Source organism: Peromyscus californicus, unplaced genomic scaffold, assembly GCF_007827085.1.
Source record: "Peromyscus californicus insignis strain IS unplaced genomic scaffold, ASM782708v3 Scaffold_16__1_contigs__length_79575227, whole genome shotgun sequence".
In the NCBI taxonomy this organism is placed as follows: Eukaryota; Metazoa; Chordata; class Mammalia; order Rodentia; family Cricetidae; genus Peromyscus; species Peromyscus californicus.
This window is the reverse complement of record NW_026294458.1, coordinates 72,883,830-72,902,607: the sequence shown is the minus strand read 5'-3', so window position 1 is coordinate 72,902,607 and position 18,778 is coordinate 72,883,830. Positions and strand designations below refer to the sequence as shown.

Sequence of the window (18,778 nt, the reverse complement as noted above, 5' to 3'; positions counted from 1 at the left end):
GGGCTGCAGCCAGGAATGACAATTTAGAAGCCACAGTGGGCCCGGAGTGAGGGCATCTGGGACAAGCCTGTCTTTGAGAAACTGGGCTGCACTCAAGAAGGGCCTAAGGCTGGGGTGGGCCAGTGTGGAGCTTGGGCACTAAGATGTGCACCGATGGGTGGAATTCTCAATCCTAGTGGCAGAAGAATCCCAGGAAGGAAAGGGGGCCCGCTCTTATCTTCCAGAGTGACAGCCACCAATAATTCTGTGCGGGTACAGCTTGGAGGCAAGGCTCCGGGACAGACAGGAATGCTCTTTTCAAATGGTACAGCAAGAGGAGGGTGAGGCTGGCACTGGAAGAGGCACTTTGAGGGTACCCCTAGACCCTCAGCATCCTATCAAGTGAAGGGCTCGTGTCCCAGGTCCTCAGATCATAGCACTGTCCAATACTCTTCAGGGGTCAACTGTCCCTCACTCCCACACCATGTTCTCTGCTTCTTTAGTGTGCCTGGCTTAGTGTGCAAGCATGACAGAGGTCAAGAAAGGGAGCGGCCCGGGCACGGTGGGGGTGGGGGGAGCAGAGGCCTCAGGAGCACACAGCTTCCTCATGCCCACTGGCAGGTCACAAGGCATCTCCTCTCCTGGGTCAGGGTTTGGAGAACTCGGGAGAAAGGAGTGTTCAGCCTCAGCAAATACGGCTAAGCCGAGGAAGTCTTTGGGGCCTGCAGCATGAGTCAAGCAGGTATGAAAACCCTGCAACTGTCAGCCTGTGTGGGAATCTTCTATACAAGTCTATCTGATTCTAGCTGTGCTCTGACCCACTCAGCCCCACGTTAACAAGCCACAGGTACATATTAAGGTCACTTTCTCGTACCTACATCTGGCACACAGATTACCGACACCACAGAACAGCAGGCAGGGAGCATCTAGGCCCTAGACTCCAGGAGGCAGTGTGCTCACACAGAGCTGTGCAAACACAATATATATGGGTCTTAAAAGACGATGGCCATGTCTAAGAAACAAAGCCTTTGTTTTAGTGAATTCAGGCATCGTTTTTTTGGTTTTTTCATGCCCAGGGGCTTTCAATATGAAGAACAGAACCTTCAATGAGAAGCAATGAACCGGCTGAAACAAACCATCTAGCTTTTTCCCGGGTTTTCACTGAAAAAGGGCTCCAGGAAACGGTGGCCACGTGAGACCCTCACACAATGGTATCAGATCCTCTGGCTTTCCCACCATTCTATATGTTTTTTAACTTTTTTTTTTGAAACATTTTATGTGTTGGTATTTGGCCCACATAAAACATGTCTGTCTGTACACCACTACACATGTGCCTGGTGCCTGTGGAGGCCAGATGTCAGATCCCCTGGGACTGGAGTTACAGACGGCTGTGAACCAGTCTGTGTGTGCTGGGAATCAAACCTGGATCCTCTGGAAGAGCAGCCAGTGCTCTCAACCACCTCCCCAGGCCCCAAATATCAGATATTTTGTATTTCCCTGTGCATTTACTGGTGTGTGTGCTGGGGTGGGGGGGTGTTGTCACTGACAGTCAATGTAGCTTCCAGAACAATGCTCTTGGGTATTTTGGGGTCAAAAAAGAATAAACAGATTAATTTATAATTTTGCCAAAGGAAAATATTTTCACTGTCTCTCAGAAATGACTTTCCGTTTCCAGGAAGCAGGGTTGATATCTGGGTAGGGAGCTTCCTAGATTAGGCCAGAGGAGAGACTGCCCAGACCCAAGTCCACAGGCCTGAGCCTCGCTCAGCACACATGGGCGAGACTCCAGCACAGCACTACTCTGGGGAGCTTCCACGAAAGGGAGAGGGAACTAGGGTGAAATCTTGGTTTCTCCTACGTGACGCCTCAGGAACCTGGATTCTGGTGTATTCTACGGTTGTCTGATCTGCTCACACAATGGGCAGCTTTGAGTGCTTAAACCCATCACGCGCCAGGGAATGATTAATTATATTGGGTTAAGTCATATGAAATTGCTGACACACTCACATACACACACTCACATACACTCACACACATAGAGTAAATGTAAAATGAAAAAAAAAAAAAACTACCTAAAAACAAAAATCAAACCCTAAACTTAGTACCTTTAAACTCTGAGGGACACTTTACTGTTTAATCCAACTTTAAAAAAGTAGAGAACATAGGGGATAACCAAGATGTTTTGAAGAATAAAGGACAACTGTGGGAGACTTTTTACACTGCACACACGATAGGAGCTCACAAAGCGAGTGCACATATTCAGCAGTAGTTATCTGGACAGCTTCAGCAGCCATGTGTGAGATAACCACTTGGGCCTGGACGTGAACGTTAGCCAGTGGCCAGTAGGGTGAGACCAGGGTTTCTCCGCTTGGCACTGGTAACATCTGGGACCTGATCTCTGTCATGTGGACTGTGCTCTACGTTGTATGTAGGATGACCCACATGCCCAGCCTCTACCCACAGGATGCTAGGAGTGGCCCTCTGCCTAAAACCCACAGGGTCAGATGGGTTCTCTGCAGTCTGTGCACACTGAAGGGATGTGAGGGAAATCTCTGCCAGTTCCCAAACCCAGGAGAAAGATTGGAGGAATGCACCATGGGAGGGTACCAGAGTGAACAATGGCATCCCACCATCAACCTCAACACTGGAGAAGGAACCCTGCCTCAGAGAGTGAAGAGGTCCTGGGGAGGAGACAAGGTCTGCAGACTTGATCACTGTTCCATAAGGGCCTGGATGGGAGACAGGAAGGGCCCTCCCCACCTCCCTCTGGGTCTTTACTGTTCCGACACCTAGGTCCGTAACAAATACTTCTCCCACCTCACTCACTGGCTTCCAGGTCCCCACGTCAGTGTTACTCCCCTGCCCCTCCTGGGGGTGGGGGGTTTCCTACCTTTGCCCTGTAGCAGCGGAACTTACTGCCCCCGCCCCCAGCCCACCAAAGCTGGATAGCCTGCTCATGCTACAGTTCACCCACACTTCTGCATAGAACTGGACACACTCCCCGTAACTATTGTATGGACTTGGTTTTCACTTCCTCTCTCTCCAGAACCCAACAGGGCACTCAACGCACGGCAGATTTACCATCCCTTCTCTCAAACCTTTTGCCAACTTGAAGAAACTTCAAAGGACGGGCAGGGAAGCCCAAGAGGTAAAATTCACGAGGATAGCGTCAATCACGTGTCCATCATGGCTAGCAGCGTCATCCATGTGTATACATATGCTGGTTTGTCTCTAAAAGTCACAAGGGTGTGCACAGCTGAAGTGATCCCACACAACAGGGAAATATGCAAGTCTGCCTTTATCCACGTGTATTCTGACACTCACTAGTTCCTTATTATGACACGATTTTTGGACCAATGTTTTGTGCCCCAAGGCAAATCAAACAGCTGTCACTGTGTCAACAACACAAACTAAGAGCCCAGTGAGAGCTGACAGCTAAGCTGGAATGTGGACCTCTACACTTGGAAACCGGGGCGACAGAAGGAGCCACCGTTTATACATTGATGGGGAGGGGGTGCCACTCAAGGATCATATCTGTCTTCACACTCAGCATGTGGGCAGCAGGCCGACACCTGTCTGCGTGGTACCCCTTGCCACTGCAGGATTCCAACAGCAAGAACACAGAGACATTTCCATCTAACTTTTATATGAAGAATTTAATCATCTATACACATAACTAGTCCAAAAGGTTGTATTACAATTGTTAAAGCCGCAGGTTTATATATTTATATATTTTACATTCATATCCACGCAAACACTGGAGCGCAAGCAGACGAGGAGAGGCTGCCCTGTCCTCTGCACCACGTGAGGGAGAAGGACCGGGACACAACTGTCAGCCAGGCGTCGCCCCAGGAGGGGACCCCGAGGGACGTCAGTTAACTTATGACTGGGACAGCTAGACGCTGCTTCGGGTTTCCTGTGCTGTCAGCAGTGGGCAGTTTTTCTTTTTCGTTTTTATTGAGAGATTCCAACTAATGTCTAAAGACAAACATGGCTTAGCTACAGCACGTTAACACACATGTGGACCAGGAGCGCCGCTTCATATTACTCTCCACAGTCTAGTTAAAAATGTAAACACTGGAAATTAATTGCAGGGAGACTTCTATACATTCTTTCTTGTCAAGAAAATTACTTGTTCAAAATATTCCATGAAAAGCAACTGGAATAAAACTTCATGTAACAGAGACTAAGATTGTAGATACTGTTGATCATAACCACCTTGGTGGTGGTGTCTTACTGATTTACGGTATGAAAATACGCCAAATTAAAAACTCAAAACAGAACACCAACCAACTAGATAAATCTGAGACCAAACGGAAACACAGGTATTTTCTCATGTGGCTACACAGTCACTGTGCAAAATAAAATCAATGCAGTAGATGAGAGCATTGTACACGGTGGTAGCGTTTGCCATGGGAAGAGCTACTTCTTCAGTACAGATGTGTTACATGCGCAACATGTACATGTGACATCACAAACAAGCACAACACCTTCTGTTTAGTCAGGCTCCATCTACACATCTTCAAAGCGGGTATACCCAACTCCTCTGCACTCTACAGAGGGCAAAATCCCCAAACTACACAGTTTAGTTGTAACACTGGACAAAATGGAAGAATACATCAAGCCTCAGATTTATGGACATTTGGAACAATTTTTAATAACACATGCAGCATTCCTTGATAGTGGGTCTTTTTGCAAAACCAAAATAGCAAAGAAGTAATTGATTGACTTTTATTAAAAGGCTAAAATACACATTTAAAAATAATCTTAGAACTCCCGAAAGCACCTGTGCAAGGCCGGGCAGTCAGTCTGTAAGTAGGAAAGCCACAAAAGGACCCACCACCCTGTGCTCTTTTGCAATTTTGCTCCTGTCTCAGCACGTAATGACTCAGACATTGCGATCACATGCAGCTACTGTAAAATGAGGTAAACTGCTCTGCAGTGACTTCTTCTACTCAGAAGGCAGTAGGTGATCATGCTGCAAGTCACATGATCAAGGCTGCATCTCCCATCATCCCTCTGGGCAGTGATATGGGATAGTGGGTCTCTTTGAGGACTTTCAAGCCTGAGGGGGGGATGGACAACATATGATTCCTAGAAAAAGGAGGAAAACAACACATAAGCAAAACAAAACAATGAGCAAAATTCAAGCTAGGAAAATGAGTCAGGCATGTACACAGCATGGTGCCAAAATGATTTTTAAAAAAAAGGAAGAAAGAAAAGAAAAAAAGAAGGAAGGGTGGGGAGGGGAGGGGGACATGCCACAGAAGGAATGAGACTTAAAACCAAAAACAACCCCACGAGATAGTCCTGCATCACAGAAGGTCTTCAAAGAGACTGTCGCAAATGCAGCAGTGGTCTGGTTTCACGTTCTGCAAAGCAAGCTTGGCAGAATCAGGGCAATGCTGCATGTTTTATGGGAGGACACCAGAGAGGGGAGGGAGAGCCGCCGCCGCTGCCGCCGCCGCCGCCGGGACACTTACATTGCTGGCTTGGGTCCATGTCCGTGGTCAGCTTCACGTAATTGGACGGGAAGAGCCCCACCTGCCCGCTGACTTCTCCTCTCCACCAGTCGGGGTCCTCCTTGTTGAGGACGTTGATGATCTGGCCCTTGCTGAAGGCCAGCTCGTCATCGTTCTGTGCGGTGTAATCGTACATCCCGATCACCTGGCACACTGCAGGAGACAGGGCTGGGTGAGCAGCTGGGCAGCCCGGTGCCACACGTGCAGCAGGTGGATGCATGCCTGGACGGGCTTCGCCCTTCAGAAGGGGGAGGAGCAGGGGGAGGAGGGCCTCACTGGACACGGTGTGCCAACAGAGGAAGATGAAGGACTATATTTCAAGAGGACAGCAAGATTCTGACCCTGCCTTAAAGGTCACGACATCTTCCCCTTTCATGGTACTTGTCAGCAGATGAGGGAGTCTTTTTCTGAGCATGGCGGAAGGACCCACAGTGCTGACTCTGCAGGACTGGTTGGTACCACCAATTCCCACCCCACGGTGCTGACTCTGCAGGACTGGCTGGTACCACCCAATTCCCGCGACAGCACAGACAGCCAGGGGCCACAGCACTCGACCATCTTTATTTTCATCTCTTTCGTCATGCTGAAGAGGGACCCCAGGGCCACATGCGCACTAGACAAGTGCTCTTCCACTGAGCTCACAGCCCTGGATCTGGCCGTTTTAAAGATGGACTGTGACTACCACCTGGTCTCGGAACACTTCCAAATCTCAGTGAAAACTGAAATCAGCGCTTTATGAGGTGATTCTGCCGTATATTCGTGTCTCGAGGATGACCACGTTCTAGAACAGCCTTCTTTGTCTTTTAACCCACCGCGGTTGACCCACTCTCACTGCCTGGCATCTTCTTATTTCTTCACCAACAACCTGCATCAGCTTCAGGGCTCTCAAACTGTCCAGCTCAGAGAACAGAATCACTTCTGCAGGGGACTCAGGGCTCGCATGCTGACAGGAGAGGGTCCTGCCACGTCTCCCTGGGGACAGCAGATTCAGATGGTACCCCACCCCACCACTGCCTGCACTAGGCCTCAGCTCATGCAAAGAGGACAATCTGGGGCTCAGGATTCAGCCACAGCATTTATAGGTCCTGACATTTCTCGCAAGGACAACAAGTTTAAAGCTATTGTCACAGGGGACACATGCAACAGACATCCAATCACGGGGCGATGACGAAACACAACTTCCACAGTCCCCACAGATGCTACCGAGTCTAGGGACCTTAGGACCTACAGCAGAAATCTGAGCTCGTCCAAGACTGATAAAGCAGCTAGCTCACTGCCTTAGATCAGAGAGCAGCAAGTCAGCTGCAGCCCTCTGCCTGCCCTCTCGGAAGAGACACACAGCATCCTGCCCACTCAGGGGGCCCCTCGCTCCCCAGCAAACGCCACAAGGAAGCTCTTTCGGCCTTGTGCAGCACTACATTATGACCATCAGACCCCATGGCTTCAGCTCCACCTCTTGACTTATCAAGGCCCCAACAGTTTATTTTAGGGGCCCTTTCTGTTGTCTCATCCAATGGCCCAAATCCCAGTGTAAATAGCTGGAAGGAAATCAAGAGAAAAATCTGGCTTTAATGCCACGGTGTTCCCAACTCCTCCAAGAGCCCACTAGTGCCCGGCACAGAAAGGCTACTGAGATGTTTGGGGATCTGGAAACCACGCTCCCTGTCACACTAGCTGTGGCCACAGCCAGCAAACACAAGTGCTGAGCACACACGACAACCACACGAGACACTGGGTGGAAACCTGTGCGGAAGCGCGGCAACCCGCGAGCACCTTACCTGCAGGCAGCGCCGCAGACTTGGGGAGCTCGGTTGGGGTGCTTTTGCTTGCTCCAGGGCTTAGAAGTTTGACATAATTTGCTGGGAACCAGCCTATCTGGCGCTTCTTCCCTCGAGCCTAAGGAGAAAATGGTCACGTTTTATAAAGATTAAAGCCCATCTTTCTCACACAGTTTGCCTTGTACCAGGGCACTGTGTCATCCCGCTGAACGGAGACGACAGTTACAAAGGGCAGTAACTGTCGCAGACATCAAACTCTTCCATTCCAAGTGCAGCGGCCATTGGTCCGCACAGCCTGGAATGTTTCGAAAGGGCTGCATTGTGTAGAGCCCGCATTCAGGATATTCTGTGGTGTGGCTGGGACAGAAGACTGAGGGCTGGGGAGATAGCTCAGGGTTCAGAGCACTGGCCCTTCTAGAAGACCTAGGGCTGGGGAGATAGCTCAGGGTTCAGAGCACTGGCCCTTCTAGAAGACCTAGGTTCAGTTTCGGCGGATAAGGATCCAGGCCCACGAGTCCATCCTGTGTTTTCTCTCTGTTTCTCTCCTCTCTATTTCTAACTAAGTATCTTATCTCTCATTCCTCAAGAGTCCCTGGGGTAAGTAAGTGTGGGGCCGGTCCCCTATAGGGCCCTCAGAGGAATGATGGAGAAAGGTGACAGGAGCCATGAAAATGTTCCAACGGGAGAGGGACACCTGGACCAGAAGGCCAGTGGCAGTCAAGACACAGGTGGCCGGGGACGGCTGGACTGCGTACCTTCTCCACATCTATCATGGCCACATCCAAAGCAGAATGGGAGTCAGGACTGCTGGCACAAGCCTGCAACCCTAGCATTCAAGGCAGGAACAGGAGACTTGCAAGTCTGAGTCCAGCCTGGACTACACAGTGAGACCCTGCCTCAGAAATTAGCTGAGGCCCGGAGTGGTGGTGCACGCCTTTAATTCCAGCACTTGGGAGGCACAGGCTGGCAGATGTTGTGACTTTGAGGCCGACCTAGTCTATACAGTGAGCTCCAGGCCAGGCAAGGCTACATAGTGAGACCATGTCTAAAATGAGAAAGAAAGAAACACTTCAGTTCCCCACTCCTCACACATATAAAGCAGAATGGACTCCTGGGACCTGGGGTTGGAGTCTCAACAAGGGTGCTGTGCCGGCCGGCCGGTACCTCCGGACAGGGCTCTTTCGGCCGCCCACCAGCAGTTCCCTATGTAAGTCTGTATCATCAGTTACACCATAGACTGCGGCTCTTCTTCTGGCCAAGAGCATTTCTTTCCCCGGATGTCCATCGCACCACAGCGTGGGTCCTCCCTCCTCCCTCGGGATGGCCTGGACACAGCTGTGAGAGCCATGCATGGCTGGGGAGCTGCAGCCAGCCCTTCTTCCTCCCAAGGAGTCTCCCTCTGCTCTGACCACCCCACCCAGCCCTCCGCACTCCACGGCCGACACCTCCCCTTCCGTCTCAGACTTATCTGTCTGTCACACCATCCTGCTCAGAGCCACATGGAAACCGGGGGGGTAACGTGATAAGCAGGCTGCGGGCACGGCCTGGTGGCACAGTTAACGAGGGCTCATTCTATAGGGACACCGGGTTCTCACAAAGGGGCAGCTGCAAGTGACCAGTTCACAAGCGGAGACGTCCTGTGTTACGCAGCAGGCCCCAAATGCTAGACTCTAATGGAGAAACACTGTATGCGTCCCTTGTATACAAAACCAGACAGCTGCTGGGAACTCAGCCCTTTGGCAGGCCACTAAGGAATGCCTATGTGGTGAGACATGGCCCACGCTCCCCTTCATGAGGGGGGGGCAGTGGAGCGAAGCCAGGTGGAGCCTGCAGACTGGTGTGCACTGAGTGAGGAAAAGATGGCAGGCAGGAGCGAGGCATTTCCTGTGCAAGAGCCAGCGGGCCGGCCTCTTAGGTATAGCTGCTCCTAGGTGCGGACATGCATGTATGGCTGGCTTCAGGAGCCCCAAAGATTCCAAAACACAAGGGAAGTCAAGTTTCATCTTCTCTAGTAATGTCGGAGCACACTTAACCCCTGATTGTTTCAGGAACCACTTGGTTACCAGGCTCTCACATCATACATAGCTCTCTAAAAAAATCTACTCTGTGTGTGTGTGTGTGTGTGTGTGTGTGTGTGTGTGTGTGTGTGTGTGTACCCAAAGAGGCCAGAAGGGGTCATCAGATCCCCTGGAGCCAGTTCCAGGCTGTTAGCTGCCTGATGTGGGTACTGGAAACCTAGTTCAGGTCCTAATCACTGAATCATCTCTCTAGTCCCCAAACCATGGTTCTTGAACCCACATATTTCATTAGGCATGTGTTAAAAAACAAACCACAGTATAAACAACTGAACTCTAGAATAACTATGCTTTAGTAAAGTTGACAATGCTGTAGACATCTGATCTAACATGGCCTCTGCATCCTTCTTCTTCTGCCACAGATTTTCCTTTCATAGAGTCCAGGTGAGACTCTGATATTGTCACTGTCTCTTTAACTCCCTTTTTTTTTTTTTTTTTTTTTTTTTTTTTTTGGTTTTTTGAGACAGGGTTTCTCTGTGCAGGTTTGCGCCTTTCCTGGAACTTGCTTTGGAGACCAGGCTGGCCTCGAACTCATAGAGATCCACCTGGCTCTGCCTCCCGAGTGCTGGGATCTACAGGTTTAGTCATTGGTGTTTTTGAAGTGTGTAGTCCTTCCCTGTTCTACTTTAGCCAAATATTCCTCATTCTGTATTTATCTTACATTTGCAATTCTGTCGACACAGTACAGATGCTGCGACCTTACTAGGTAGCGTGTTTGCAGGAATCACATCCATTTGTCCCCACTAGTGATGGCCATTTTAATCAGCTGACTAGGCAGCACCCCAGTTCTCAACGGTGCTATCATTGTATGCTTGCAAATAATGAGCATTATGTGGAGCCACTAAACACCACACACGTTCTCTTGTCCTCACATAAAGATCCCCTTAGGTGTGGTATCCTATGACCGTCCTAACTCTCTACCATGACGATACACAGTAACAGTCCTACAATATCTTGGGGAGGGATCTGGTATGGTGAAATGAGTGACGTGATTTCAATACACACCGGAACTGAAAACAGCATGGTGAACAGATGTGATCCACACAGAAAACACCAGCCATGTTAGCACACGTTGAAACACTTCTAAGGAAACTCTACTTCCGTGTGCCAGGCCAGGACACATGAAGAGGTCTCTATGCAGATCCAGATCTCACTCAGCAAATTCTCACTGTCCCCTGCACTCACAATCTGAACATGGGATGCAGTTCAGAGGATCTCCCGGCTCTCAGAACCAAACACATAAGACACAGGAGTCCCTTGACAGGTGCAGGGTTCAGACTACGAGGGCTCTTCGCATTTTGCAGTGAAATACTGTTCGAGACTTTGCACATTTCCACTTAGACAGAATTTCAAATAAACAGGGACACTAACTTGCAGTTCTCCTTCCCACCATCCACCTGGGTTCTTTTTTCGGATCAAAATCAGCTGACCGGGAGCCAGGGTGAGTTGTTCAGGACCAGTAGCGACGTAGGAAGCAATAACCTGGGCAATTTCTGAAAAACAAGATCAAATGTTGTAGTGCACCGTTGAGTGCAGAGAAGGAATTTCGAAGAATACACAGCAGTTTCCCAGGATCGGAGAGCAACACCATGGGAATCAGCATACTGGCTGGTTCCTACTCTGGGGGGTGGGGCTCTGAATCCGGACACCTGGGTTTGGCCTTTCCACTCAGCTCAGCCTTCTTTGGGCTCCTCACTGTCTCATGACTCAGCAGCTTCCTGCCATGAAGTCCCATCCTGCCTGTTCTCTGCTTCCTGTCAAAGAGTCTCCCATAGTTACTATGGACCCCGATGAAGGGCCAGCAGGTCCCTGCTCCTCCAGCTCTGTGAATCTGAGGATGCTTCCCTCTGCCTGGATACTAACAGGAGAAATTCGATTTTTCTCAGAAACCCACGGGAGCCTGGCTGCAGCTCACGTACACACGGCTTAGGACTGTCTGTCACCCCCATCAACACAGTCAAATCAGCCATGGCTCATATTCTAGAAGCGACCCATGAGTTTCTGGTTTGAAATCACGGAACCATGAGCTTAACTTCCTTTTATTCCAAGTTACAGGAGGAACATAGAGTTATGAGAATAGAAAAGAATAATTCAGTATAGAAACAAAAAATGTCAACAGTTCTATAGCTTTCCTGAGTCTTAAAGACTCTGGTGCCCCTGAGGCTGCAGCTGCCCGAACTCTGAAGCCATCCAGAGCAAACGGTTTACTCCTCTACACTCGCCCAGCTCAGTGAACCTGCAGAGCAGAAAGGAAGGAAGAAGGATGGCAAGAAAGAAGTGTGGAGGACAGAAAGACAGAGGGAAGGGGGTGGGGAGGCCCCAAGTTCTGACGTGTCCTACTGTCCTGCTGCGTCCAGGGGGGATTAAGACCCTCCCCCTCAACAAGCCCCATTACTCTGCCCTGCAGTCGGAGGCTGGCCACATGACAGGAGGGGCCTGCTTGGTGCTTCAGAAAACCCAGGAAGGCAAAGGCTTGGTGCCCAGCTCACAGCTAGTCTGGCTGCGACCGAGAGCTTGAGCAGGGGATCTGTGGGGAAGGGGCCACTCCTCTGGCATGCCAAGGACAAGTTCTAGATTCCAAGTTTTTGGTTTGGAGACGGTCCCAATCAGTGTCCTATTTGGCTTCAGCCTCTTCTGCTCCTCAAAGGCCCTGGCATACGGGCCGGCAATCTGCCCTAGCATTCTGAAGAGGCCCTGTCCCCGAGCAGCTTGCTAGTTCCAGGGTAAAGTGAGGCCCACCCCAGCACTATCTGGACCCTCTGGAATGACAAATGTTGATTCAGATCCCGCCGTGTGCTCTGACTAAAATCCCCTTTCCCTGGCTACATGCACGGGAGCTGAGCACGCAGCCCCTCCAGCACACTAGTACACGTTCAGACCTATAATTTCCTAAGGATTTGACAGCAAAATAACACCAGCGACCTTGGCCGGGAAGCAGGGCCACACCAACCCGGTCCTTTCACAGCTGCCTCCTCCTCCTTCATCCCACTATTAATAGAACATGGGGTTTTGCTTAAATACACTAAAAATTTGGCTTCTGAGGCCCGACTATCATTTTGTACCTTCAGTGTTTGCCTGGGGAGAACCACCTGATTCTAAGTTAATGAAACCCATCATGGGACAATGTCTGCTGCCACTCTGATTGCCACTGGTGGTACCACTGGGGCTGCATGTGCCACAGGAACCAGCAAGGGCTTTCCAAACTCAGTAAGTTTGGAAAGTTTGATGCCCCCAGAGCGGCTGACCCTGCAGTCTGACGGCTCCCTACACTTCAACTTCCCACCATCCTGCCTGGGAAAGTCTCCACTGCCCACATTTCAGCAACAGCCACACTTCACAGCCATGTACACTTCATTAACAGGGAAGGGTCTACCCACGCACCATCAGGGAAGACTCCTCTGCCTCTACTTTAGATTTCTGGCTGTAATAAACCAAGGTTGGGAACACTATCAAGCGCACTCATTCACACTGAAACAGGCATCGGGGGCTGTAACTTACCGGGTTTTTTTCCTAAGCTCCCTGCTTTCCCAGCAGTTCCAGAGCCCTTAAAACAGAGCAGAAGGTCTCATTTGCATGCTGAAGAGTCGACCGTACAACTTAAAAAAAATGATTAACAATGCAAACCCGCCAGAGCACCTAAATCCCTCATTTCATTCTTGGGAAACACGGAAAAACATCTGACAGTGTATCAGGGTAACGGGTGGAAACAGGCACCCTCAAACAGGCGGCCTTTACTCTGGGAGAGAGCAAATGGGTGGTCCTGCAAGCCAGGAGGCTCGGGGTCCGGCTACACGCGGCCCAGGCACATCCTGGATCTGGGCAAATCCAACAGAAGGCCCCATGACGGTGGGACTACCGTCCCCTCTCAGCTCGCTCTACCGCCTCATGGCTAGCCAGGAAACAGTTCATAGTTAAAGCCCAGAGGCTACAACAGACACCTGAGTCTACCACCCAGATATCTCACTCTATATATTTACACTAGAATTTTCTTTAAGACGGAACCCGCATGGGGGGGGGGGGGATGGATTCCACCCTTCCCCCTCACTTCTCTCTATCCAATTTCACACTGTCTGAGCACTGACATTTCTCTCTCTATGCTGGAAGCACAATCGTAAAGCAAACCATGTTTTCTTCCAACTACTGAGTGTTCCAGAAACACTGCGGGGTTGAATTCCTCCCGGATAGCCATGGAACTTTAACCAGCTGAGTCAGCCAGCAGAGACCATGAGAGCCAGGACAGGGGCCAGAATGCAGCCTGTGTGACAAAGTGCTCTATTGTCACTTAATGCTCCCCCTTGAGTGCCTACCCTTGTAGTAAATTAAGCATTTCAATGGAATAAAGTGAAGGGTTTAATAAACCAAGTCGGTCACTGTAAAGATAAAAATGTGCATTATGTCTATGAAGAACACAGTTCATCACTGCTGCTGTATTTCTAGTCCCTGAAATCGAATGACCACTGAAGAGGAGAGGCTTGAAATAAATTTGACTCTAATTAATGAGCTTTAATTAATGAGCACAATTATAAACTATCAATTTTCTTGCTATTTTTTTGGCTGACTATCAAATGAGACAGCAGTGAAAAGAGAGAGTGTAGCTACTTCCTGTACATGGGCCTGTAGTAACCCCATGTTCCACACAGAGGGGAGCGGCTGACACGGGGCGGCCACAGGTCAGGTGGCTCCAGCGGGCTCCCCCTGAGAAGCTGCAGGCCGCGGGGGACGGAAGGGCAGCTCCTCAGCCCCATGGGTCCAGCCTGGTGTCGCCACCAGAGTGTACTGTTTCCTTTAAGTTTGTAGGAAGCTTTGCTCTCACACTGAACTTTGTATTTTTATTGTCATTTGAAGACATTTGATTTAAAAATCTTAACTGATAGTTATTCCATAGCCAATAATTAAATAACTCAAGATGATGGGAAGAAAACACCCCACAGGTCAGTTGGCCTTTTTTTTTTTTTTTTTTTTTGGATTTTTTTTTTTGAGACAGGGTTTCTCTGTGTAGTTTTGCGCCTTTTCCTGGAACTCACTTGGTAGCCCAGGCTGGCCTCGAACTCACAGAGATCCGCCTGGCTCTGCCTCCCAAGTGCTGGGATTCAGTTGGCCTTTTAAGGCCAGCACATGTTGTTCATGCTGAAGGGCTTCAGATGCTTTCAGATAGAAAGGTGTAATTTATTAAAATATTGTGTTAGAAATAGCTTTTACATTTTCAGTATAACAGCTTATTTTATTATGTTACTTAAAAATGTATCAAAGCTATCTCCCTGTCTCTGTCTCTCTGTCTCTCTCTTTCTATATATATATATATAAAACACATATATAAACACACACACAGAAAACTTAGGCGAAATTTCAATGAATAAAATTTTTAAAAAGTTTAGATGTAAACCAATGGTTTTGGATTTTACCTGTTCCAAAAGTGACCCCACTTTAAGAGTTTTCGTGTCTGATGGCAGGAACTGAACCCCTGAAATGTCATCTGCATAATCTAAGGCCAACTTGCTGGCCCAGAGAAGGGTTGGACTTTCCCTTTCTAGGTTTATGGAGTCCAACAGGCCAGCTGTCTTACAAGGGAAAATGATTTCTTCCCAGCTTTTTTCTGCCAAGTTCTGTAAGGGTGGGCAGACTTACACAAACACCCAGAATTTAGCAAGCTGCTCTCAATACCACAGCAAGCATAAATCTCCCCTGAACAGTAGTAACTCAGATTTTTTAAAGCACACAGAGTCATTCCTGGGGGGAGAAGGTCAATGGCAAATGTACAGCAGCAAGTGACAAGGCCCATGCTCACCACAGCCACTAGGGACACAAGGGCCCACAGAGGGAGCCCATGTGCACTGTCTGGCAGTAAGGGCCAGTGAGCGCCTTGTCCATTCACTGTCTCAGTGACGCAGCTCTACAGCTCCTGCCAGCTCTTCTCTCCCTGGGCCTAGGCAATGTGAGGGAAGAAAACAACTATGGATTTACTGTCCTTAAAAACACTAAGGTTCATTCCTGTCGGCTTGTTCCTAGGGTCTGTTAAATGGCTATATTATACCACGAAACTCCCTTGACTTGAACTTGGCCACTCTAAAACGCTCCAACCCCAACCATTTCATGAAGTCTGCACCGACTCAAGACCACATCCTACGCAATCAGATATCGAAGGAGTCATTTCGCGCTATAAGGATAGTGGCAATGCCCAAAACATACCAACCTCTTGGAACTTAATGTCTTTATACTGTGAGGCAAAAAACAGATGTGAACCAGAACGCCTTCATTCACACAGGCAAAGAACCGATGGCCAAGAAGAACTAGTGAAGCCAGTGTACTCAGAATCATAAATTGGTTACATACAGGAATACGTTCCACACTGACCACTGGAGAGAGATGAGAGCCCCCAGTGCAGCCTCCGCCTAATCTCAGAGTTCTGCACGGAGGAAGCCCAAGCTTGCCCCACAGTACCAAAGGACATGGTCAGACACGTCAGTTACCATTGCAATCCAGAACTCAGCAGAACCCAACACAGGGTTCCGCTGGCAAACACCAACCCCCGCCGAGAGAACCACCACACACAGAGAGGGAGAGGAAACAGTTAATGTGGGTTTACCTCTGAATCTTTAAGCCTCACATAGTTAGAAGGGAAGACTCCGGACTTGTCGCCCACCGTTCCTGTCCACCAGTCACCATCTTTCTTGGTAACCAAAATCACATCCCCTTGCTGAAAGGTTAAATCTCCTTGCTCAGAACTCTCGTAAGTGTACATGGCAATAAATTCTGGAGAAATATTGAGATACGGAGAGAGCTTGATTGTTTAAAGACATCCCAGACAGCTTTGCAAAGGCAAGTTTATGATTCAGGAAGTCAGGGTGAGATCCATCCAAGAGACACTCGCCACAGGTCAAAACCCAGGGCCGCGCCATTCCTGGGTTCCACGTTCACCACTGCACACAGAGATGAGGTGCATGCAGAGAGGGGCAGCTGTGGGGGTCCAGCCACGGGGACACAGAGCAAATGCTCCGTACATCTCCTGACGGAACATCAACAACGATCTAGGGTTGCTTTACATACATCACCTCTTTAAATGAAAAAAACAAAAACAAAAAAAAAACGCTTCCACCTTCAGCTTTAGTTAACATCGAGTGAGTGTCTACTTTGTGCTATGTACAGGGTAGGATGTGTTCGCATGCAGGCTCTTGGTATGCAAATATTTGTATTTCAGTTTTGAGGGAGCATGTAGCAGTTTTAGAAGACTTTCAGATACAGTTCATACTTTCTATCAATCAAAGGATACACCTTTCACTATTTAAGTGCCCGAGTGAACACCTGAGACATATAGTACCGTGTATACAAATGGTAGGGGGCTGTTTAAGAGCCAAACAGTAGGCCTTTGGTTATGGCTGGACATCTGCTTGCCACTCAAGTTGCACAAGCAGGTACAGGGATTGATGACAAACACGTCTCCCCAGCCCAAGAAAATAACCAATCATCTCTAACAAGCTTATTAGAAATACTACTCATGTGATTTAGTCTCAAGGACTAAGAGTTGGTATTCTCCAGTTGGAGAGGTGCACATTCCTCAGGAACATCTCCCTTAACTCTAAGTAGAAGTCTGCTTTGCTTTGATTTGACCCCAAGGCTCAGAACAAAGTCATAGTCAAGATCACTGGACACAAAATCCCAGACGTTAATACAGAATATTTACAGGAGGAGGTATATGTTTCTTATTTCTAAGTTTTATCCACTTTGTCCTAGGCTTTTATACATTTTTAAAAAGTAATAAAAACCAAGCCTTTCAGAAGGCTTACTCTCAGGACCAACTGTATTGTTACATTGTAACGTGTCTTACATGAGGCTCTCAGGGCAGACTCTATTGTTACATTGTAACATATCTTACATGCGCTAATACCCTTTCAGAGCAGAGCGTAAGTCTGGCTAGCAACCAGAACTTTGCATAGAGACCTCCTTGGACAATTTGACATTTACTTTGTATGTGGCTCATGTGTGGAGGTCAGATGACAAGGTGCAGGAGTCAGTTTTCCCATGCTGTTAGGGTTTTGGGTTTGGGAATCACAGTCAGGCCATCAGGCATGGCTGCAAGCGGCGCCTCCCTGGACGAACATGAGGAGCTTTGTCCTAATGAAAACTGAAATAAGTAAAGGGAAGCAAAGCCCTCAAGTCTGAGCTAAACGGACATCCCTAACCACAAGGGGTATCCCTCAAATGCAGGTGACTAGTGACCCATGCTGAAGCCAGCACTGACTGCTAGACCCACAGCTGACACAGGTCACCCAAATGTCCTTGGGAAAACAAGACCCTGTCTTTGGTCCTGCAGGCTGGTAACAGGAAGCTCCACAGTTAAAACTGGGAAACAGTACCACGCCGGCGGACATCAAAGCTCTAGCAGGGCATCTCCTTTCACTCTCATCCTCATTTGATTTCTCAGTATTCTGGACACTGACTGCTCATGTCTGCTCCCTTTCACCACGCATCCCCACCCAGCCATTTCTGACAGGAGTCTTGGCATTCTACACATTTCCTGGATTATTCAATATATAAATCACCTTCTTTAAATCCATTTAAAATGTTGGAGTATCCATCAGAATGTTCAGGAAACTCAGAAATGGGACCGCTAGCTGAGTGCAGTATTGCAAAACGTCAGGGGCCTGCAAGGACTGAGAGGTTCCTCATGCCTCGCCCCACCCTGCACAAGGTTGTGGGAAAGCCAGACTCCATGAGAGAATTCAGAGGGCTCCCAGCAGGCTCCCCTTTCAGGAGACACTTAAGAGAGGGGCACAGGCCAGTCCCAAGCCACTACTTCGATCTATCCAAATGGATACTCTATTTAAGGGGACTTCATAGTTTCAATTAGATGATGTTTAATTGTATTGTTAACAAGGGGCTCATTAATCTGTAAATAGCCTTTCTCAGAATTTCTAATGCCAATATCCTCCTACAAGCTCTCCTTCCATGAGATCAGCAATCTTTCCTGGTTTTTCTAATGCCCAACTCATTTCAAAACAGACAGCTACCACCTAAGAACAGACTCTGCCTCTATTCTGCTGCCTGACGTTCAGAGGGAGTGTGGGTCAGCTGTGACCTATTTATTAAGACCTCAAGTGTTGCTGTCTCTGTACGTGTTCCTTCCACACTGCCGTCCCATGAGAACAATCATGCTCTAAGTGCCTCTCCCAGGCAGCAAGCACACGAGGCCAAGCAGGCAGGAGCAGACATTTACTGGCCTTCATTCTAAAAGCTTTACACATTTTATCTCATAATCCTAGTAACAAGTTCCTTGGAAAAGGGTGGTTATTATGCCCACTTCAAAGATGAAGTTGAGGCGTGACTGAAATCATGTAATTACTGTGAGAGAGCCAGAATATGAATTCTCCCTCTCTAGGGAGACCTGTTGACACATAAGACACTGAAGTTTTTGCTGTTGTTGTTTCAG

At 48.7% G+C, this 18,778-nt stretch overlaps 1 protein-coding gene across 8 annotated transcripts in view; it reads right to left on the bottom strand.

The window, feature by feature from the left end:
- Positions 1-18,778, bottom strand: part of Itsn1 (intersectin 1) — a 193,227-nt gene that overhangs the window by 44,705 nt on the left and 129,744 nt on the right. For 4 of the 8 annotated variants that reach the window (XM_052741199.1, XM_052741198.1, XM_052741200.1 and 1 more), the window contains 5 exons: positions 15,938-16,104; positions 12,853-12,898; positions 10,726-10,847; positions 7,280-7,397; positions 5,463-5,654 (listed from right to left, as the gene is read on the bottom strand). In XM_052741199.1, coding sequence (XP_052597159.1) covers positions 5,463-5,654; positions 7,280-7,397; positions 10,726-10,847; positions 12,853-12,898; positions 15,938-16,104 — 645 coding nt within the window. The other 4 variants (XR_008218920.1, XR_008218921.1, XM_052741202.1 and 1 more) reach the window with 3 other exon arrangements.